The 23,236-nt window shown below is 39.3% G+C and overlaps 2 protein-coding genes across 5 annotated transcripts in view; one reads left to right on the plus strand and one right to left on the minus strand.

The window, feature by feature from the left end:
- Positions 1-20,965, plus strand: part of NMT2 (N-myristoyltransferase 2) — a 50,923-nt gene extending 29,958 nt beyond the window's left edge. For 2 of the 4 annotated variants that reach the window (XM_050939581.1, XM_050939584.1), the window contains 9 exons: positions 3,423-3,541; positions 3,640-3,731; positions 3,827-3,943; positions 4,771-4,941; positions 6,071-6,179; positions 8,888-9,058; positions 12,635-12,802; positions 19,982-20,119; positions 20,303-20,965. In XM_050939581.1, the coding sequence (XP_050795538.1) occupies positions 3,423-3,541; positions 3,640-3,731; positions 3,827-3,943; positions 4,771-4,941; positions 6,071-6,179; positions 8,888-9,058; positions 12,635-12,802; positions 19,982-20,119; positions 20,303-20,323 (1,106 nt within the window). In that variant the 3' untranslated portion in view covers positions 20,324-20,965. Of the gene's footprint in view, positions 1-3,422; positions 3,542-3,639; positions 3,732-3,826; positions 3,944-4,770; positions 4,942-6,070; positions 6,180-8,887; positions 9,059-12,634; positions 12,803-13,739; positions 14,481-19,981; positions 20,120-20,302 lie in introns of those variants that run through there. The other 2 variants (XM_050939582.1, XM_050939583.1) reach the window with 2 other exon arrangements.
- Positions 1-23,236, minus strand: part of RPP38 (ribonuclease P/MRP subunit p38) — a 34,540-nt gene that overhangs the window by 5,591 nt on the left and 5,713 nt on the right. The window lies entirely within an intron of this gene.

A 23,236-nucleotide genomic window follows, 5' to 3' on the forward strand; every position in this document is an offset into this window, starting at 1 on the left:
CGATCCAGGGAAGTCACCTCACAGCTGGAGAAGGAACCAAGCACCTGTCTCCTCTCTGCTGCTGCACCCAGGAAAAATTAATCCAACAGAAACTAGAAATGTCAGGAAGCCACATCACCATCCTTTGGGATTCTCACTCCTCTTTGGGGCCACCTCTGGCATACCAGAAGTGCCTGATCCCTAATGAAGGGCAAAATCTCCCAGAATCACACTGCTTAGGAAGACATTTTAACTCCTGTAAGATAGATGTGTTAAATTCACCTGGTCCACACACTCATAGAGATTGAAGAATTTGGTTGCTCTCAGACTAAGAAAAATCCACTCAGGATGAAGCATCATAACATCTGAGTCCCTGGAGAAAATAGTCTACTCCGCATGGACTCGTGGTGGTCACAAACATCTAACTAGCGGAGCATCAAAAAACACTGCTCTAAAGCAAAGCTGACAAACTATTTCCCGTCCTAAAGCTCAGCTTCTCCTTTCTGGTGCTTAACTCTAAATCAGGGGTAGGCAACATATGGCATGCATGCCGAAGGCGGCACGTGAGCTGATTTTCAGTGGTACTAACACTTCCTGGGTCCTGGCCACCAGTCCAGGGGGCTCTACATTTTAATTTAATTTTAAATGAAGCTTCTTAAACATTTTAAAAACCTTATTTACTTTACATACAACAATACTTTAGTTATACTTTATAGACTTATAGAAAGAGACCTTCTTAAAACGTTATTTGTATTACTGGCACACAAAACCTTAAATTAGAGTAAATGAATGAAGACTCGGCACACCACTTCTGAAAGGTTGCGGACCCCTGCTCTAGATGGTTGTGAGCAACAAAAATTTTACTGTTAAGAAAATAAGGCCGTGAATTAGTCTCCAATGGCCTCTGAGCCTCTTGGCCCCAATAGTCACCTGGGCAGGCCAAACACCTGCTCTCATGGTCTGCTCAAGTTGTGCACTCCAAAAATAGGAAGTTACAGAGAGAATTGGGAAAGGTGAAGAAAAGCCCAGGAACTCTTTTTATTGATGGTTATCCATGTGACAATACAAAATTCACTGCACTTTTTAAGTTAACCCAATAGCTTACTTAGGGTGCTGGTTATAGGCCTGGTCTACACTACAGAATTAGGTTGACATAAGGCAGCTTACGTTAACCTAACTCTGTAGGTGTTTACACTATAATGGTGCTCCCACCGATGTAAGTTGCCCACTACGTTGACCTAATAACTCCACCTCTGCAAAAGGTGTCAAACTTAGATCAATGTTAGGGTGATGCAGTTTCTGTGTAGACACTGCATTACCGATATCGCCCGTTGTCTGTCAGCCCTGGACGGGAGTGACAGCCCAGACTACTACTGCTGCTGCCTCTTAGTGAGCCTGATCTCAGCTGCCTCCCAGAAGAGCCTGAGCCTGGCCACCACCTAGGCCTTCTCCCCCACCCCCCATGCCTCACTGGAAGGCAGCTGGGCCTGGGCTCTTCTCCCCTCCTCCTTTCCCCCAGTGCCTCACCGGAAGGCAGCTGAGATCAGGCTCTCCTCTCGCCCCCATCCATCACCAGGAGAGGGCCAGGATCGGGCTCTCCTTCCTCCCCTCTCCATCCCCCACCAAGAGGCAGCAGCGGGACTCCAGGCTGTCAGCCATGGTGGTGGGGAGACTCCAGCTGTCAGTGCCCCACTTCAGTTGGTGGAAGCACTGCTGGTGAGGATACGCATCGCCGACAGAAGGAGTTAGTGTGGACATGAAAAACAGTAATTACTGTGGTGGCTCTTTGTCGACCAAACTTTGGTCAACTTAATTTTGTAGTGTAGACGAGTCTATAGACTTCATCTCCAAAGTGCTCCAAGTATCGTTCTGTGTAAAGCTCTCCAGCATTCTTGAGAATTTAACAAAATAATGTCACAACAGTATTGCCTGAGGGACTCTAAATCCAGCTTTTGGAATTTTAGCCATCTTTTCAGAACACCTCAAACTAGTAGTCCTTTCACTCTACATGTGGCACTGGAATGTATGTTGTTAGCAGTCAATGAGGTCATACCTTGAACATCCTTCAGCAGCAGCTCAGAGATGAGAGCTTGCTGGTCCTATCACTCACCAGTCTAGGAGGATGAGGAAAAAAATGTCTGGGCAACTACCAACAGGATCTAGAAGTGATTCTGAAGGGCTGCTTAATAGAAATAGGGTTTGTAGAAATTGAGTGGTCTTTGAATATTCTGTTAAGCAGCCTGGCTGAATCACCTCTACTTCCGATTTGTGAGAAGTGGAAATGGCTTACACCTTTACATTTTTCAGCTTCCTCCTGAGGTGTTGAGTGAGGGGGGCCGGGGAAGGAAGCTCTTTCTTCAGTGGGTTGAAGATTATGACTTCAGATGGAAGCATTAGTCTTTCTGCTTCAAGAAATAGTTGCAGGAATCTGTGTTCATAAACTTGAAAGTTTTCCCTCCTTGTACAAAGACGAGACTACTAGCAGCAGTCCTATAGGTAGTATACCATAGTGGATCAAGACTATCATTTTCTAGCAATGGTATCTGGAGGGTTCTCTGTACCCAGAGTCTTCATGGAGCTGCTGGTGATTCTGGCCTTACCACTGTTAGGCAATCTCCTGACAGAAGCTCTTTCTGCAATAGAAGCTGCGTAGCGTACCCTACTGGTCATTCAGATGTATTAATGAGAACTAAGAGTGCAATAGTCTGACACGCTATCAATAATTTGTACAAGCATGATTAACATGTTATAATATATTTCCTAATGTTGTTCAGCTTTGGAAGCCTCTTCTGGGGCTGGTGGACTGATGTGTAATAGCCATCCAACAGAGGAAGAGTGGATCTTGTTTATATTTTCAGTCTATCTGCTTCTGAAGTTGTGGAGAAAAACAAGATTACCCAGTAGTGAGTCCAGAACTATAAGTGTAACCACAATTTTAATTTTAAATTTCCAAATGAAAGTTTTTTCATTTCACCAGCAGCCATTCTATAAAATGTCCTGATCCTGCAAACACTGATTCATGTGAGTAGTGCCATTGAGTTCATATAAGTCAATGTTTGCAAGATCAGTACCATAGCTTGTGAATCTCACTACTGAAATGCAGAACTCCTCCCCAGATATAGCTTTCAGTAATTGACTAAGTGATACATACATGCTAATAATTTGCTACTCAATTGTGCTCTGTTATGAAATGTTAAGATATAAACTGCAGTAGAATAGCTCTGAGCCTCTGTACAATAGCTCTGCTGAAGTATTAGCAGACTTGAGTGAGTTGTAAAACAGGGAAATAATGTAAGCAAACAAAAGCTTATTTTTAACATTTTTAAAAGGCTTCAGATTCTGATTTCATAACTGTACATTACACCTTGTGTAAAGTGACTTCAAAACTTACTAATTTTCAAATTAGCTAGTAATGTAATTTTTCCCCTCTCTTTCTATAACAGATGAAGTTATAACTTCTCATGGTGCAATTGAACCAGATAAGGACAATGTCCGCCTAGAGCCATACTCTTTGCCACAGGGTTTTATGTGGGACACTTTGGACCTGAGCAATGCTGAAGTTGTAAGTAGAATCATGTATGTGTACACACAGTCTTTGATGAAACATTCTGGCTGATATGTGTGAGATAAAATTCTTCCTTCTTTGATGTGTGTTTTCAGCTAAAGGAACTGTACACATTATTAAATGAGAATTACGTAGAAGATGATGATAACATGTTTAGGTTTGACTACTCACCTGAGTTTCTTATGTGGTGAGTAGCAATTTCTGTGTTGGATTGCAAAGAAGGGTGTTTTGATCACATTCTTTTGAGCACTAATTTGTAATGGTTTCTGCCACTGATTCTAGGGCACTACGTCCTCCAGGCTGGCTACCCCAGTGGCACTGTGGAGTTAGAGTATCGTCAAACAAAAAATTGGTAGGATTCATAAGCGCCATCCCTGCACACATTCGGATTTATGACAGGTAAATATAAATAGATAAAAATAAATATAAATAAAAACAAACGATGTATCTTGAACTGTCTTTCGTTGTGGGGATTGTCTGATTGAAGAGCTGAGTGCTAGGCCTCATTGACAGTAGAGGGAGAAGAAACCTTACACAGGTCTGAAATTTTTCACAAGGCTTTTGGAAGTTCCCAGTTAAAACTAATGGCAAACAAATGTCCACCTCAGAAACATTCTATTAATAGAAGATGTGGTGAGCTGCTTGATGTTTTCTGGCCTATTGGAAAGTGTAAAGTGTATGTTCGGTCAGTTAGACTTACCAGGGCGCTCTCCGTAGGGTTGGAGCACTGGAATAATTAATTAGTGAATATGAGCTGTGGAGCCTTTTGATATCTCTTTCCTCGTGCTTTGATTGCTTCCCAGGCCCTTAAATCCAGGCCACAATTCAGGTCATGGTACAGATCTAAAGGCTATTCCAGGCAAATTCTCCAACCTAGTCATCTTGCCAGATGCAGTTACAGAATATTAACATTTGTTGTATACTTTGAGGATGCAACTTAAGGCAGCCAGGTAAAAAATTTGGATCTGTATGCTTAAACGTATGTAAAATACAAAGAGCATATACCAACATTGGATAAGAAATCTCAATGATTTATCAGAGTCCTTTGTTACATAATTGAATCCTTTTGTTGAAGACTTTAAAATGAGCATTATTTATGTTTTTGAGAAGCTACCTTGTATAACCTGAAATTTAGTATTAACATGGAAAATAAAACTATATAAATAAGACAATACTATGTTTTAGTGAGTTTTTTATAACTGTTTTGTTGTTTGAATTGCTTTTAGTGTGAAGAAAATGGTAGAAATCAATTTTCTTTGTGTCCACAAGAAATTGAGATCTAAACGAGTAGCACCTGTACTGATTCGGGAAATAACCAGAAGAGTAAACCTGGAAGGGATTTTTCAGGCAGTTTACACTGCAGGAGTGGTACTCCCCAAGCCTGTGGCCACATGCAGGTAACCTAGGTGGTGTTCATAGTAACATTGCTCCCAAGGATGGTCATTTTAAAGAGGATTCCTTGTCATTTTCACAAACTAGCTAATAAAAAGTGTTCATTTTTCTGCTGTAAACGTCTGGTAAACATTATGGACTTGATTTTAATGCAGAGGACATGGCCAACTTCTTTGTGATGCCTTGGACAAAGACATTTCTTGGAGTAAAATCTAGTTCTGTTTGGGGCACTGCCTGCACTTTGTTAGAAACTGTGCTAGCAATGACAAGGTTGTATATTTCGGTACATAATTTTTTCAAGTGACCTATTGCTTGACTGGTGGGGTGAACAGAGTTTCTGGGAATAATATAGTACTACTTTTTAAACACCTTCCTGTAGGGCCTCCTCTCAGGAGAGAGGTTTGTTGTGCATCTTACAATGATGTAAGAACTGTACTGTCAGAAAAGTTTTGTCTAAAGTTCAGCATAACTTTGTTTGCATGGAGTGGATTCAATATTGCTTATGCTGCCACAAGTTCAAATCACTGTAGAGTTGGCTCAGTACTTAATCCTTGTGGTAGATAACCAAGCTCTGTGCAATTTTTTGGATTAAATTTTAAAAGCTGAAATCTTGTTTGCAGTTTATGGACATCAGAAATACCATGAATCTTTTTTGAGGGGAAGAGTAGATATAGGTTTTGCTATCCCTCACCATAATTTTTCCTCCTTTGATGCTGGGTATTCAAAGGTGTTCTATCATAGAGACAGCTGGCAGGAGAAGGCCCTCCCAAAAAACTGCTTACACAGACAAGCAGAGGGTCTTGTCCATAGAGCAAAATGAGTGTTGTGAAAACAACCAAGGCTATGACCAGGGTGAAGTTGCCCTGATTACTAATCTCAATATTAAAAATGTGTGTGGGTACAAACTATGATAGTCAACCATACCATAGTCATTAACAAGTTTAAAAGGTGTAGTGTCAACACTTTATTCGGCTGTTTAGCTGTTGCTCAAGCCCTCCATAGATAGTAATATTGGATTGCCCCTTAGATGCAATTGTTTAATTTTGGGAGGCAGGGATTGGATGAAATATATATATAACATATATTATTAAAATTAGTAATTATATTAACATGTATTTTAAATTGTATTTCCAGGTACTGGCATCGATCACTGAACCCCAGAAAATTGGTAGAGGTGAAATTTTCACATTTGAGTAGAAATATGACTTTACAAAGAACAATGAAGCTCTACAGACTTCCCGATGTAAGCAATGTATCTGCCTAGAGAACCCTCACAGTTATTGTGAGGCCCAAAATATACCCTTCCATCAGTCTCCTACAAGGCAAGATTTTCATTTTGGAAGGAAAGCATTTACACCATATAAAAACATATTTGTTCGTTGGAAAAGGGGTTACAAGAGTAGATGAGTTTATTTAGAAATACCAGAGACCCTAAAAAACTCTCAAAACTCCCCAAGTAAACTTCAACTCAATCCCATTCAACCACAGACTGAAGACACACACTTTTTACAACTGTATACCATTACTTTTTCATCCAATTAACATATCATTTTTAGTGGAGTAGGAAATTCACAGTTTATGACCTGAATTTCTTACAAAGAAAGAATCCTAAAATGTTGATAAGGCAATGCTGAGAAGCATTTTAGTCCAATTTGCCAGAGAATGTTTTCTCCACATGATGAACAGTTTCAGCAAATTGTAGCTCAGGAAATGCTATGTACTGTGCATGTCTTTTCTTTGGATAAAAATCTCTCCCCTTGCCTCCTTCAACTTTTTCCATAATGACTTACCTGCCTTTGGACAGCCATGTCTGCCATCATTGGTTGGTCTGATGTCACAGATGCTCATTACTTTTATAGCGTCAACACTATACTAGATGCTCCCCTGCACAGCAGAGTCCATTGTTTGTGTCTCAGTACGTAATGCTATCAGTGTGACCCACTTCCCATGCTGCGCACACATGCTCTCTCACTGTATGCAGTGCAGTAGTTGGCAGAGCCTAAAAATGAATAACTAAATTTAATTTATTTTTTAAGCCCGAAGAACTAAGTCTAACTTTAGTCAAATTTTAAATAATTTTTAGATGCTAAAAATCTAGTAGATATTTCAGATATAGGGTTTGGTGGCATTTCTATTTTTTTCATATAGACAAAGTTCATAAATGAATGGGGTTTATTAGAAAATATACAACTCTTATTCTAACCAATCTTTCTAATTCATAAGTTACAGATTACAATAGAAGAAAAATAAAGTATGGGGAGGGGAGAAATAAGACCTAGAAACACACCTAGGAAGACATTAGGACATGTATGCAGCACTGTACACAGACAATAACTTCTGAGTAAAATTTCTAAAGCACCTAAGTGCCATTTTCAAAAGTGACAAAAGCACTTAGCAGCCAATGTCTCTCAGAAAGCCAAGAGATCTTAAGATCCTTGTACCTAAAGGTATGTCTGTGCTGTAATTGGACATGTGATTGCAGCTCAGATAGGCCTAGCACTAGCTTTAATCTAACTAGTGTAGCTAAAATGAGCTGTGAAGATGTGGTGGTGGCCTGGGCCTCAGTATAGTTAGCAACACAACGCTTGGTATTTTTTACTGTCTACTCTGAAGATCTGTTTGAAATCATATAAGAATATTGTGATTATATTAACAAAATGTTACTCTAAATAACTCTTCTTGGGTATTTTTCACTCTCCAGGTATATAGTTACTTAATAGGGGACTTTTAAAGACAAACTTAAAGTGAGGAAAAAATATACCAAAAGGAACATACCTTGCCAATCTGTTGTTGTTTCAGACATTTGTTTTCATACCTTCTTCTGCCAGGAGCTCAGAATCCTGGGCTAGAGTTGCCACTTGAGCTGGGATACAGCTGAGGATTTCTGGGACTTACGGATGCCCCAGCCAGGCTTCCTTCCCTGCAGGCACACTCCTTATATGGGCAGCTGCACTAGTTCTACACCACTCAATGATCCGTCTTCCACAAGGGGCATCCTCAGGGATCCATTAAGCTAGTTTTTTGACTGCTTTGCTGGAATTGGGCAAAGTTGTAAGAGCCAGCCTGAAAATTGGGGCCCCCTGTATTTGACCTTGCCATGTTACCATGAAAAATGACTAACATATTAAACAAATTCATTATATGACTTCATTTAATGATGAAGCAGATAAGCTCTGAAAGAGAATGAACCTTTGTTTAATGAAGAAACATGCTGGATAATTAACAAAAAATTTGGTGGAGAAAATAAGATTCAGTTGCTTGCCACACATCTAAATGTTAATTACAATGTATTAGAAATATTTTTTCTCCATTGTATAAAGTCCCTCTGTAAAATATCTTATTTTCTAAAATGTACTGTAGATTGGTAATTCCAGAATGGCCTTAATTTATGTGAAGAGGGCTTTCTCATGAGTAGAAAAATGGTTATGTCTGCATAGAAAATTTAAACAACAAGCTAGTTTGGAGGGGTAAAAGTAGCTGGAAATTTTCATGTTAAATGTTTGCTGACCAAATATAAGCACAGGAGAGAAAGTGATTTTTACTTGGCATCCAACATATTTTTGTCTTCTGGTCAGTTGCTGATAATCAGGGTCTTTTCTGGGCCCTAAATAATTTAGAAGAAAAGAAGTAATGATCAAACTAAAAAAGGAACGCACTATGTTTGCAGTTTACGCTACAGTCAGCAGTGTCTGTTTCCCTGGAGAAATGAAGTAGTACTAGTAATGGTATGTAAAGATTGATGTGCCTCAGACTGTCTCAGTAATTAGAAGGTAGGGAATATTGATTGAAGGCAGTTTGTAAATTGGCATAATGAATTATAATGCTAGAGTAAAGTAGGCTAATAATGAATATTCTATAGCAAATGGAGGGTGCTCTGTAACCTACTTTCACATATTTTGTAAATAAATTCCTCCTTTAAACTCTTATTTTTTTTCTTTTTATTGTAACAAGGCCACAAAAACTTCAGGTTTGAGACCAATGGAACAAAAAGACATTAAAGCAGTGCAAGAACTGATCAACAGTTACTTGAAGCAATTTAATCTTGCTCCTGTAATGGATGAAGAAGAGATAGCCCACTGGTTCCTGCCTCAGGATCATATTATTGACACTTTTGTAGTTGAGGTAAAAACATTGGTTAACAATATAAATGAGGTATATGTAAATTCCACACTTGCCTCCCCAGTAATATTACACAGGTAATTCAATGTAAGGCTATATTGACATTAGGGCTTTGATGGCATCAAGATAACTACCATGAGAAACAAGAGGGCTTTCTAGTGTATTGAGAGCCATGATCTCCACTTAACCTTTCATCGTAGCATTTGTGGAGCTTGATATAGTTTACCCATTTTGTTCTTTATATTAAACAGAGAACGGTAAACATTATTGTACATTCTAATATTCTAATTGCATGATAAGAAAACACTTATTTTTGGCATCTGTATGGACTGCAGTGGTAATATAACAGGTTGTTTAAAAAAGAATTCTAAAACTCTGTAAGTAATGACCATCTGGGAGGCACTCTAAGTTTTTTAAAATCTTGTTTGCTTTTCACCACCCCTTTTGGGGAAAAAAACAATTTGATTATAAGTATTAATATTCGAATCTGCTTTTCCAGCAAGAAGAGAGCTGCTAAAATGACTGAGATGAGGAAATGGGAATGGGGTCTGATGTCATTCCTTCAGATGTCAAATAGGAACTCCACAGCAGGCCAGCACAAAATTTAAATCCTGTTTAGCTGATTTCAGGTGCACCTATTTATATGGAGAGTCCTAGTATCAGATAAAGCTGCTTCAAATGTAATCTGATACTCAATTTAATAGTTTAAGTTCACATCTCTTGGTGCTATTATTTGTGGGTAAAATTTTCAAAATGACCCGTGTAGCTTAGAAACCTAAGTTCCATTGAAAGCTGCTAGTCACTATATTAAATTTGTTTGCTAGTGCTTAGAAATCCTTTTAGGATGAAAGAAACTACAGAAAAGTTAGATTGCAATTACATGTTAAGAAGGCTACCTTCACAGCACAAATGGCCAAAGGCTTTGTTTTGTTTTAAATTCAAAATGTTGGTACTAAAGACCATAGCAAAATGAAAGGGGAAACCTTAATAAAGCTCATAATCACTGAATTAACATTTCTAGCATCCTTAATGATTGTGCAGAATCATTGGAGGTGTTTTCTTAAGCTCCATAATTAATTCATCTCTGTGATACAGAGCTCAGCAGAGACATCCTCATATTTGATATTTGAACTTTACATCAGAGGTCCTTAAAAAATTTGACATCTCCCTTATCATGCTTCAAGAGCCCTTTTGAGCTACTATCTTGCAATTTGGTATACTTTTTCAATGTGAATCACTAGAGCTGATCTAAATATGCTACATATTTTCCACAAAAAATTGCTGTCAAAAAGCAAAAAATTTCTTTTTCCAAAGAACTGGAAAAATGTGGAGAAAAGAAGACTGATAAGTCTTCACATATGTTAAGGATTGTTACAAAAGACAACAGTGATCAGTTGTTCGTAGGAAGGTAGGACAAGAAGTAATTGGAGAACGTGGTTAAGGACATTGAGATCAGTGATAATTGGGACAAAATACAATATGGTTTTACAAAAGGTAGATCATACCAAACCAACTTGATCTCCTTCTTTGAGACGGTAACAGATTTTTAGATAAAGGAGACACAGTGGATCTAATTTACCTTGATTTCAGTAAGACATTTGATACGGTTCCACATGGAGAATTATTAGCTAAATTGGAAAACATGGGGATCAATATGAAAATTGAAAGGTGGATAAGGAACTGGTTAAAGGGAAGACTACATCGGGTCGTACTGAAAGGTCAACTGTCAGGCTGGAGGGAGATTACTGGTGGAGTTCCTCAGGGATCAGTTTTGGGACCAAACTCTTATTTAATGTTTTTATTCCTGACCTTGGCACAAAAAGTGGGAGTGTGCTAATAGTTTGCGGATGACACAAAGCTGGGAGGTATTGCCAATACAGAGAAGGACCGGGATATCATACAGGAAGATCTGGATGACCTTGTAAACTGGAGTAATAGTAATAGGATGAAATTTAATAGTGAAAAGTGCAAGGTCAGGCATTTAGGGATTAATAACAAGAATTTTTATTATACGCTGGGGACTCATCAGTTAGAAGTAACAGAGGAGAAGGACCTCGGAGTATTGGTTGATCACAGGATGACTATGAGCCACCAATGTGATATGGCTGTGAAAAAAGCTAATGCGGTCTTGGGATGCATCAGGCGAGGTATTTCCAGTAGAGATAAGGAGGTGTTAGTACCATTATACAAGGCACTGGTGAGACCTCATCTGGAATACTGTGTGCAGTTCTGGTCTCACATGTTTAAGAAGAATGAATACAAACTGGAACAGGTACAGCGAAGGGCTACTAGGATGATCCAAGGAATAGAAAACCTTATGAAAGGAGTTTCAAAGAGCTCAGCTTGTTTAGCCTAATAAAAAAAAAGGCTGAGGGGAGATATGATTGCTCTCTATAAATGTATCAGAGGGATAAATACTAGGGAAGGAGAGGAATTATTTAAGCTCAGTACCAGTGTGGACACAAGAACAAATGGATATAAACTGGTCATCAGAAAGTTTATATTTGAAATTAGATGAAGGTTTCTAACCATCAGAGGAGTAAGGTTCTGGAACAGCCTTCCAAGGGAAGCAGTGGGGGCAAAAGACATATCTGGCTTCAAGACTGAGCTTAATAAGTTTATGGAGAGGATTGTATAATGGGATAGCCTAATTTTGGCAATTAATTGATCTTTGTCTATTAGCGGTAAATATGCCCAATGGCCTGTGATGGGATGTTAGATGGGATGGGATCTGAGTTACTATAGAGAATTATTTCCTGGATGTTTGGCTGGTGAGTCTTCCCATATGCTCAGGATTTAGCTGATCACCATATTTGGGGTTGGGAAGGAATTTTCCTCCAGGACAAATTGGCAGAGGCCCTAGGGGTTTTTCACCTTCCTCTGTAGCATGGGGCACGGGTCACTTTCTGGAGGAGTCTCTGCACCTTGAAGTCTTTAAACCAGGATTTGAGGACTTCAGTGGCTCAGACATAGGTTAAGGGTTTGTTGCGGGAGTGGGTGGGTGAGATTCTGCTGCCTGCGTTGTGCAGGTCAGACTAGACGATCATATTGGTCTCTTCTGACCTTAAAGTCTATAATTGAGTCTGTAATTGTCTTTATTTGCAGCAGGTGATATTTAGATTAGATATTAGAAAAAGTTTCTAACTATAAGGGTAGTTAAGTACTGGAACAGATTACCAAGGAAGGTTGTGGAATCCCCATCATTGAAGGTTTTTAAGAACAGGTTAGACAAAAATGTGCAAGGGAAGGTCTAGGTATACTCAGTCAGTTGTGCCTTAGTATGGCAGGATGGACTAGATGACCTCTCAAGGTCCCCTCCAGCACTGCCTTTCTATTTATGAAATTAAGATGTTCTGAGGGCACCAATTCCGTGCGTCTGATTTTTAACCAAGAGAATTTTTGAAGTTGTGATGAATGCGCAGTATAGAGCAGTGCTGATAGCCATGCCACCTGAAGGGTAGGCTTCTGGCAGCTAGTATTTGTACTTTCCCAAAATATCTGCTGCACAGAGTGAAGGCTAAAACTGTAGCTAATTAATTACAAGCTGATTCTTCATTCAATGACTTTTTTCTTCCCCAGAGTTCAAATGGTATTTTAACCGATTTTCTGAGTTTCTACACGTTACCTTCAACAGTTATGCACCACTCTGTTCATAAAAGCCTCAAAGCTGCCTATTCCTTCTACAATATTCATACAGAGACTCCTCTTTTGGATCTAATGAATGATGCACTCATTATAGCTAAATTGGTAAGTAACTTACTTTCCCTGTCTACTTTTCTCAGAAAAGTAGGGTAATTTAAAAAAAAAATGAAAGGAAGTATTTAATGTGTAATATTCCTTTTTTTTTTACTTTAAAAAGGGATTTTTAATGCACTTGCAGAACTTAAAAAAAATCTATATTAGCTTTTCTCTTCACTTTGAACAGTTCTAGAGAAAAAGGAAAAAATTCCCATAAGCCTGCAGTATTTTTACAAAATATATTTTGAATAATGCTGTTGATTAATCGCAGTTAACTCACGCGATTCACTCAAAAAAATTAATCGCACTGTTAAATAATAGAATACCAATTTAAATTTATTTTTGATGCTCTTCTACATTTTAAAATATATCCATTTCAGTTACAACACAGAATACAAAGTGTACAGTGCTCACTTTATATTATTTTTATTACAAATATTTGCACTGTAAAATGATAAACAAAAGAAATAGTATTTTTTCAGTTCACCTCGTAGGAGTACAGTAATGCAATCTCTTTACCATGAAAGTGCCACTTACAAATGTAGGTTTTTTGTTACATAACTGCACTCAAAAACAAAACAATGTAAAATATTAGAGCCTACAAGTCCATTCAGGCCTACTTCTTGTTAAGCCAATCGCTAAGAGAAATAAGTTTGTTTACAGGACATAATGCTGCCCATTTCTTGATTACAATGTCACCTGAAAGCGAGAACAGGCATTCTCATGGCACTGTTGTAGCTAGTGTCACAAAATATTTGTTCCAGATGTGCTAAAGATTCATCTGCCCTCTTCATGCTTCGGCCACTGATCCAGAGGACATGCTTCCAAGTAGATAGCGCTGGTGAAAAAAATGTGTTAATTACATTTGTGACTGAACTCCTTGGGGGAGAATTGTATGTCTCCTGCTCTGTTTTACCTGCATTCTGACATATATTTCATGTTATAGCAGTCTCGGATGGTGACCCAGCACATGTTGTTCATTTTAAGAACACTTTCACTGCAGATTTGACAAAATGCAAAGAAGATACCAATGTGAGATATCTAAAAATAGCTACAGCATTCCACCCAAGATTTAAGAATCTGAAGTACCTTCCAAAATCTGAGGGGGATGAAGTGTGGAGCATGCTTTCAGAAGTTTTAAAAGAGCAGCACTGTTGTGGAAACTACAGAATCCATACCACCAAAAAAGAAAATCAATCTTCTGCTGGTGGCACCTGACTCAGATGATGAAAATGAACATGCGTTGGTCCACACTGCTTTGGATTGTTATTGAACAGAACCCATCATCAGCATGGACGCATGTCCTGTGGAATAGTGGTTGAAGGATCAAGGCACATATGAATCTTTAGCGTATCTGGCATGAAAATATCTTGCAACGCCGACTACAACAGTGCCATGCAAAGACCTGTTCTCACTTTCAGGCAACATTGTAACAAGAAGTGGACAGCATTATCTCCTGTATATGTAAACAAACTTGTTTGTCTTAGCTTTTGGCTGAACAAGAAGTAGAACTCATTGGACTTGTAGGCTCTAAAGTTTTACAGTGTTTTATTTTTGAATGCAGGGGTTTTATGGTACATAATTCTACATTTGCAAGTTCAACTTTTATGATAAAGAGATTGCACTACAGTACTTATATTAGGTGAATTGAAAAATACTATTTTGTTTTTTTACAGTGCAAATATTTGAAATAAAAAAAATTATAAAACTGAGCGTTGTACACTTTGCATTCTGTTTGTAATTGAAATCAATATATCTGAAAATGTGTGAAACATCCAAAATATTTAAATAAGTGGTATTCTATTATTATTTAGCAGTGCAATTAATCGCACAATTAACTTTTTTAATCCCGCGATTAATCGTGATTAATTTTTACATCACTTGACGGCCCTAATTTTGAACAATGTTCTGTTACCAGTAAATTCAAAGCAAGTGGTTTATTACGCTGTTTGGTAATGTGAAAACTGAAATGGAGTGTTGCTAGAGCTATGCAGAGCATCTGGAGCAGTAGTAGGCAACCTGGGGCCCACGGGCCACACACGGCCCGTCAGGGTAATCCACTGAAGGGCTGCCAGACAGTTTGTTTACAGTTGCACGGCCGCCTGCAGCTCCCGGTGGCTGCGGTACGCCATTCCCAGCCAGTGGGAGCTGTGGGAAGCAGCAGCCAGCACGTCCCTGCAGCCTGCACCGCTTCCCACATCTCCCTTTGTCCGGGAACGGTGAACCGCAGCCACTGGGAGCTACGGGTGGCTGTGCAAATGTAAACAGACTGTCTGGCGGCCCGCCAGCGGATTACCCTGACGGGCTGCAAGCAGGCCACAGGTTGCCCACCGCGGATCTGGAGCATACTGGTGAAAATCTGGCCCTTAGTATCCAAATTAACAGTAAGCACTGGATATTCAATGTTAGAAGAATGTACAGTATAATTAAAATGGTGACTCACTGATGGGATTGGACAACTTATCAAGGTTTGCAGAAATAAATTAGTTTGGATTTGTTTAGTAAAATGGAAGGGTTTATTTTGTGTTGGGAATTAGTTGAAATTACAACTTGTAATTAACTGTTTTTGCCTTTTAAAGCTACAAAAGTGGTATTGTATATGGAAGCAAAGAGAAGATGTGAAGTGTTTAAATTATGTATTCTCAAATTCTAAGTTGTATAAACATTTTCTCACACAGAGAGAACAACATTAATGATGCAATTTGGGCAAATGGGGGGGAAGCCACTACAAATGAAGGGTTCAGAAGTAAATTTAAAGTGTTCTCATGGGTTCAATGCCATCTAGCACTAAAAATAGTAGACACCATGCATTATCCTTGTAAAATGTTTGTAAGTGATTGATGTAGGTGTTTATGGGGATATATATCTACAGAATCAATCTCATATATTTACTTTCATTTTTAAAAAGATGAACAATTCAGAAGTAATATAGAGTACAAATCAGCCCTGTGAACTGAAACCAGTGTGTAGTATTTTTGCTTTTCCTCCATGCATGAAGTTTTGCGATTATAACAAAATAAGGTTCACTAAGGTAAAATGGAAATTTAACAAGAATTTATATGTATATTTTTTCAAAGAACAGATGGTCTGGTTTTAATTAGTGCCCTGTTCAAACTGCTGACAGCAAAAGAAAAGGGAAAAAAGCTGTAGATAGGTATTGAGCACTGTGTAGTATGTTCATTTGTAGAGACTGATGATAAATTTCCTTGAAACATGCAAATATTTCTTTCTGCTGAGAATCCAGTGGCACATTTAATGAACAAAGTGTGTAAACTTGCTTTACTTTTGTAAATTATACTCATTCCGAAAAACACTTAGTACCTTGTTAAAATAGGATATTATACAGATTTATATGCAAGCGGAGTACCTTTATTTACTTGAAGCTAAGACTGAAGTCTCCAGCAGTATGTAGTTACTTAATATTTTACTTTGTGTGTATAAATCAGAAACAACTCACAAAGACAGATTAATGGTAACAGAAGGACTAACTATGTATCATGATCATTCTAATATTTTTTAATCATATGAGCTATTGTACCTTGAGCATTGTCTGATGGATTTCCTAAACTAAACAGGATTGGTCTGGGTTAGAACTTGAATGGGAGATACCCATCAGATGCGGGAAGCAGTGTTTATGATCCAAGTAAATACTGTACGTCCCAGCGTGGTGTTCAGGGGCCAGCACGCTACTGGAGGTTCAGGTCAGATTTTCAAAAAGTATTTAGGCGCCTGAGGATTCAGATAGGTACCTAATGTGACTTTTAAAAGCATCTAGGTGTCCAAATCCCATTGAGATTTGATGCCTGGTCAATTTTGAAAATCCCACTAGGTGTCTGTCTGCATCTTTAGTCACCTAAATACCTTTAAAAATCTGGTCCTCGGTGTTTTAGATGAAGGGGGAAAGAGGGAATGTAAAATATCACCTAATCAAGAGCTAATTACAAACAGAAATAACTCTTAAACAGAAGAGGAAAACAGGAAGCTGTCCTTTTGGCGGTAATTTGTGGCACAGGAAGTGCAGCTCTTTATTAAACTGCATGAGACTTTGAGTTGTGAGTTGTGAGTTCTGTGTTCATTTAACAGTGGTTTTAATATGAATTGTTCTAAACACACAGATTCATGTAGACCAGGAGTTTCAAACTTGGATGTGTAAAGTTAGATACCTAAATCTATGTTTAGGCACCTTAAGTAAGTGGCCAGACTTTTTCAGAGGTACAGAGCACTTTCCGCTTCTATTGAAGTCAGTGACTTAAATGAACCAAAATATACTGGACTATACATAATTCTAATAAAAGTGGTATACATATTCAAGAATGAAGAATTACAAGTTGCTACATGTGTGTATCTAAAATTATAAAGAAAATTGTATTTCTTGTGAAATTATGTAATAATTAGATTGAAGGATAGGGTGTAGAATTAAGATTGTATGTGCAAATTTAACTTTGTCATTTCCTGACCTTTTGAGTGCTTAACTGTACAGCTTTAATGTTCTTTTCACTTAGTTCTGATGGAATTTCTGCAGGAGAGAGGCTCTCTACTGCTAATTTTGGAGTAGTTCAGCTTTTACTTTCCCAGATGCAGAGGCCTTGCCTCTTGTTTGTGTATCTGTGTGTACTTTCTGTACATTTTTTCACAGCACATCTAACTTAAACACATGTATGCATGGCAAGAACTTCTTTAGTAGCGTAACATGAGAAATCTCTGCAAAATGTACTGGGCATATATGGTGTGTGATTTTTTAAAAAGGGGCAATAACTTGGTCAGAACAAAAATATTTTCACGAAAATATTTAAAGGCACTTACTATAGCAGAAGTCTGTTTGCATGCCAAATTTCAGCTTTATGCTTCCTGCTATTCCAGCATTAATCTGTTGTTTTTTTAACCACTTTTTCTTTATAATGGGGACAGGTCTTTTTTTTTTTCTTTTTTCAGTTTCAAACAGCTGAACATTGTTGCTGTTACTAATAATTTGTATTACAGTTGTGCCTAATGGTGTGCTGCACTCTCACAGAGGGGAGCACTAGTGAATTCAGTGGAACACGACAAAAGTGAAGCAAGTGTGTGACAAATTGCAATATCAGAGCCTAATTAAAGACTAGGGCTCCTAGGCACTACAATAATACAAATAATAATGAGTCAGTTTAACACAGTCGAAGGGAATCGGGTGGGTGGGAATGTGTAAAGGCCAGTTTTACAGTAGAAATTTAAGACTACTCAGTTTCTGTGGCATCTTGATGGTAAAAAGACTAATGTAATGGGAAAGGGAGGGAGTGGACAGTTGGCAGAGGGCAAGTGAGCAGGAGAGGGGCACATGCAATGAAGACGTAGAAGAACAAATTCTTGCATCACTTTTGGGAAGGAACCAAACTTGAAGAAATTAAATCCTGAAAATATATAAATGACTGAAAACAGGTTAGGACTGATATGTTTATGCAGCCTCAACTATAGCAGCTAGTACTGTGCCTGCTCAAATGCAGTTTAATGTAGACTAAACTAAGATCAATCTTGATGATATTCTGCAAAGAAACAAACGTAACTTTGAAACTGCATTAGGATTATTTTGATGTTTTACTCCTGAATATCACCTGACGATGTCCTACCTCCTAGAGCAGTGGTTCTCACCCCAGGGGCCATTTGCGGCCCAATCAGCACATAGCTACAGCCCATGTTGTGACATTCTCAGGGCTCTAACTATGGCAGGGTGGGAGGAGCACATGCCCCAGTCACAGAGCCAGCAGGGGGGTCCAAAAATGGGGTGGCACAGAATCAGGCCTAGCCGCATCAGCAAGAAACCAGGGTGCTCTGCACCCCTCCCCCCACACCACCTCTACCCCACTGGTCCAGTGACCTGGCTGGAGCAGGCTCCCTGGCACTAGGACTGCAGTGGCAGGCGGGCAGGGCAGGCTGTATGGCTAAGCTATGTGTAACCAAGGTAGGAAACCAGTGGGCACGAGAAGAAGGGTTCAGGGGGCTAGGGCCCCAGTGAGAGGGTGCAGGGGGCTGGGGCATGGGAAGGAGGGCGCACGCAGTCAGTACATGAGGGACAGACTGTAGGTGTGTGGACTGGTGGCCAGGGCCAGCCCTTGGATGGGAGGCTAGATAGGCACAGTCCCTGGGTGGAGGGGTTGAGGGCTGGGAGCAGGTGGGGGGGGGGACTAGATGCTGGAGGGGGTTGTTCTGCCCTGGACAGGGCACCCTGTCTCTGCAGAGCAGGTACGTGTGCCAGACTGTTGTTGGGGGTGTCTGATGCTGGGGAGACAATCCCAGGAGGGTTGGGTGATGTGGGGCATTCCCTGGGTGGGGGGACTGGGTGCCTGGAGGACAGTCCCTGGCTGGGGTGAGCACCCCACACCGGGCAGGGCTCCCCATCTTTGCAGGCAGGCTCCGCAGCCATGCTGCCAGCAGCAGTGTCATGTCATGCCATGCCACCCCTCCAGTAAACTAATTTTAAGTTAATATCTTGATTTATTTTGCTAATTTAAAATGCTCGATAGACATTTGCCAGTATTGAAATAAAAGGTACTACATTGATTTGAATCGTATTGCTCTCATATAACAAAAACTAATTTTTTTTTCCCCCAGAAATATTGCAGTGGTTCTCAAACTGTGGGTCAGAACCCCAAAGTGGGTTACAACCCTGTTTTAATGGGGTCGCCAGGGCTGGCGTTAGACTTGCTGGGGACTAAAGCCGAAGCCTGAGCTTCAGCTTCCATTTAGCTTCACACCATCCTGGGGTGGCAGGGCTTATGCTATGGCCCCTCTGCCTGGGGCGGCTGGACTTGGTGGGGCTCAGGTTTCTGTCCCCCCTGCTGGGGTCATGTAGTAATTTTTGTTGTTAGAAGAGGGTCCTGGTGCAATGACGTTTGAGAACCTCCAATGTATTGTATTGTGGATGGGGCCCACGTAACACACAGAGAGCTATATGCGTCCCACAGTGGTAAATAGGTTAAGAACCACTGTTCTAGAGAGAGAACCTTCAGTCTAAATTACCCTATGTGATATGCAGACAGAATTACTTTCTGTTGGAAAATTTTCTATTCTGCATGCATATCAGAATGCAGGATCAAATCTAATGTCTATTTAGTGAAAATCATTAGACTCTTGGATACATTTATACTCATTATGTGTGTATATAAAGCATCATTTGAAAATCAAAATAAAATTTCAAAAATGTTTTGATGTTTCCAGAAAGGATTTGATGTGTTCAATGCACTAGACTTGATGGAGAACAAAATATTCCTGGAAAAACTCAAGTTTGGGATAGGAGATGGGAACTTGCAGTATTATTTGTACAACTGGCGGTGTCCTGGCATGGAATCAGAAAAGGTAAGAGAGAAAAGAGCTTCTGTGCACAGTTAACAATAAAAATACATTAACTTAAGAATGTCAAAACAGACAAAACTTTTAATTTGTTTTTAAATTGAACATCTAAGATTCATAATTAAGTTAAAAAAGCCAATATTTGTTGCTATACTTGCATTAACTAGTGCATTTTGCTCCTTACTTTAGGTGGGCCTTGTATTACAATAAGGAGGACCCTTGTGTTTCTAGAACTCTGAAGTTGTCATTTGGATTGATTTAATCTACATAACAGTTCTTGGAACAGTATTGTTCAAGAGGAATAAAAGCACAACATCAGTGAAATTGAAATAATCCATCAAATGTAAAATAATGAAGAAATCCATATCTGACCGATTTTACACATTTTCAGATAGAATGGAAAGTTCATGAAACTTTTGTCCATAAAAAAGAATAAAAGCACATTCATTTAATTATCAAAGCTTAGCTCGCACCTTGATAAAAAGAAGGTATTTTTTTCCACTCTGTAGAAAAGACTGTTTTGTACAAACTGAACTGCAGTGGTGGATTAGGGTACAAAAATCTTTGCTATTATGTGAATGAACTGCTGCATTTCTATTTATTAAGTGGTGGTGTATGTTTGTTAGTGTAGCAGAATGAAGGATCCATACTGAGTATCTTTGCTTATAAAATTCACATGGATGTCATCATTTGGGGTAAAATAATGGAGTTATGAAATATTTGTAGCTAATATGAAAGTCTTGGATGTTTTTTGTAACTGGAGCAGTATGAAAATGTGCTGGTTTGACTAGTGCATTTGTTTCTCTATAAGCAATGCTGCCAAATCAATAAAAATACAGATTTGTACTTTGATCTTCATTAGATCAGTGGACTGATTCAGTAGTATTGCACTGTTCAGTGCAGATATCTGTGTTGCCAGAATGATTATAAATTACTGTACTTAATTTATAGTTGTGGCACAAAACCTTAGTTTTTCCTCAGTAAATCAACATCAGCCTGTGTGTAAAACTAAGAATTTTGGTAATGCTGTCAAACTATTTATAGTTTTGAATGTTTTCAATGCTTCTGCAAAATTGCACATATTCCTTTGTCTACTTTGATGTCTGTAATTCTAACAAAAAGTATCTTGTGTAAATAAGTATTCATAAATTGTTACTGGTAGTGTTTTTATCCTGAATTTTGAACAAAAGGTTTCACTGTATATAGTATCAGTAATCGAGAGAGATACATATTTCTCCCTATCCCCTGGAAAGACTATATACTGGCCTCAACTTAAATGCAACAACCTGATTTTTATTTCTTCATGAATGCTCTGCAACTAGAAGCATTTGGTATACGTTCCATAATGTCACACTCATAGCTTAAATTGTGATGGCAATTCTTAGAGTTTAGGTATGCTATAGTCACATGAGCAGCAAAATCTACAGTTCTAGCTGAAAGTGCCAAATCGTGGTGCAGGTATTTTGGACATTACTTGAATATTTGGTGAAGTATTTATGGATAAACCTGGCTTTAACACCTCCATAATTCTAAATGTGAGAGCAAATTTTGCTCAACTTTAGGAGCTGTCTGAAATTAGCCACGTAGAGGTATTTAGTTCTGCCTCTATCACTGAACGTAAGCTGCCACACATGATGTTATCTCATAAAAGTCATTCTTTTATAATGGAAGGGGACTCTACCCCATATGTACAGGGGTAACAGGCTCTCAAGCTTTGTCTAAACTATGATTTAAAGGCATATTGCTAGGTAAATGTGTTCTAACTCATACTAATACACAGTTAGTCCAATGTGAACAGTGCAGCCTGCTTCAATATGTGCTCAAGTTAAAGCACACTGCCCCTGTCTACATTAGACTTTGAAAGATAGTACATTCCAACACCCCAGGGTTAGCTTCCAATTATACATAGTAGGATTTAATTAGCCACTTATGTCATTAAAGCTAAAATGGTTTGTACCTTAAAGTCAAGGAGGGCCTATTGCTGGCCTGAAGAACACAAGCTGTGTCTACACAGGCCCATCCAGGACAGATATGACAAATCAACTTAACCTTACAGCGAGGTGCATAAATTAAAGCCTATTAATCACTCTCATGGATTCTCTCATGCAAGAATAAAGCAGCCTTAATCTGCTATAGTTTAATTCTCTGCCAAAGTCTGAGGATTAAACCAGTGATTCCTGAATTTATTAATGTGAGCTACAAACTGCATTTTGTCTTTTTTTGCACCTCCCATTACATATATGACCCCTCAGCCCCAGCACTGCAACCCTAAATCCCATCTAGGTTCAGAGGAGGTGGGAGGAGGGTTTGGAGTTCACCCTGGACTCATCCCAGTGGCAGCTCCTGTCAAGATAGGGGAGCAGGAGGGTTGGCCCCAGCTCTGGACATTGCAATTGGGTGCATGGGGTTGCAGCACCACTCATTTTTGCACATACACACCCAAGTTTGACAGACGGGTGGCCAGGCCAAATTTGAGTGGCACTTACAATGCCACTCCTGTTTGGCCCTTCTACTCCTCTGTCACGACAGAGTAGCTGCACCACACTTGAGTGGCACCGTGACCACAAACATCAAGTTGCAACACCCAGCATGGGGAACTGGACCGAGTCCCACAGGACAAGAGCTGCTGCTGCTGCGGGTGAGAACTGGACAGGTTTTCTCTCTAACACCCCGCTGGCATTGGGGCCTCCCATCTGCATCAAGCTGGGAAAAGTATATGTTAGCCTAAGTCTGGGCTCAGCAATGGGTTATTCTGACCCTGGACATGGCAATCCATCTAGAACCTTCCCACAACCCACTGCTTGGGAAACACTAAGGCCACTTTATTCCTGAATTAGAACAACTATAGGGGTTGTAATGTGCTTTAATTTACCCTTTTAGTTGATTCACTTTAACTTTCTTGAGTGACAAGCCCAAAGAACACACACAGAATGGCTAAAAATTAGTATCTGCCCTTTTTTTTTTCCAGGCATTTTGCTATTAGAAGTCTCTGCTGCAGTTTAACCTTCAGTTAGCCTCATTACTATGGAATCACTGCTTGTGACCCTTTTTAATTTGTCCCCTTCACTTGTACATGAGTGCAGAGAGAAGGGGAATCCAGAATACAGGCAGCCTAGATAATCA

The sequence above is a fragment of the Gopherus flavomarginatus genome, chromosome 2 (genome assembly GCF_025201925.1).
Source record: "Gopherus flavomarginatus isolate rGopFla2 chromosome 2, rGopFla2.mat.asm, whole genome shotgun sequence".
NCBI lineage: Eukaryota > Metazoa > Chordata > Testudines > Testudinidae > Gopherus > Gopherus flavomarginatus.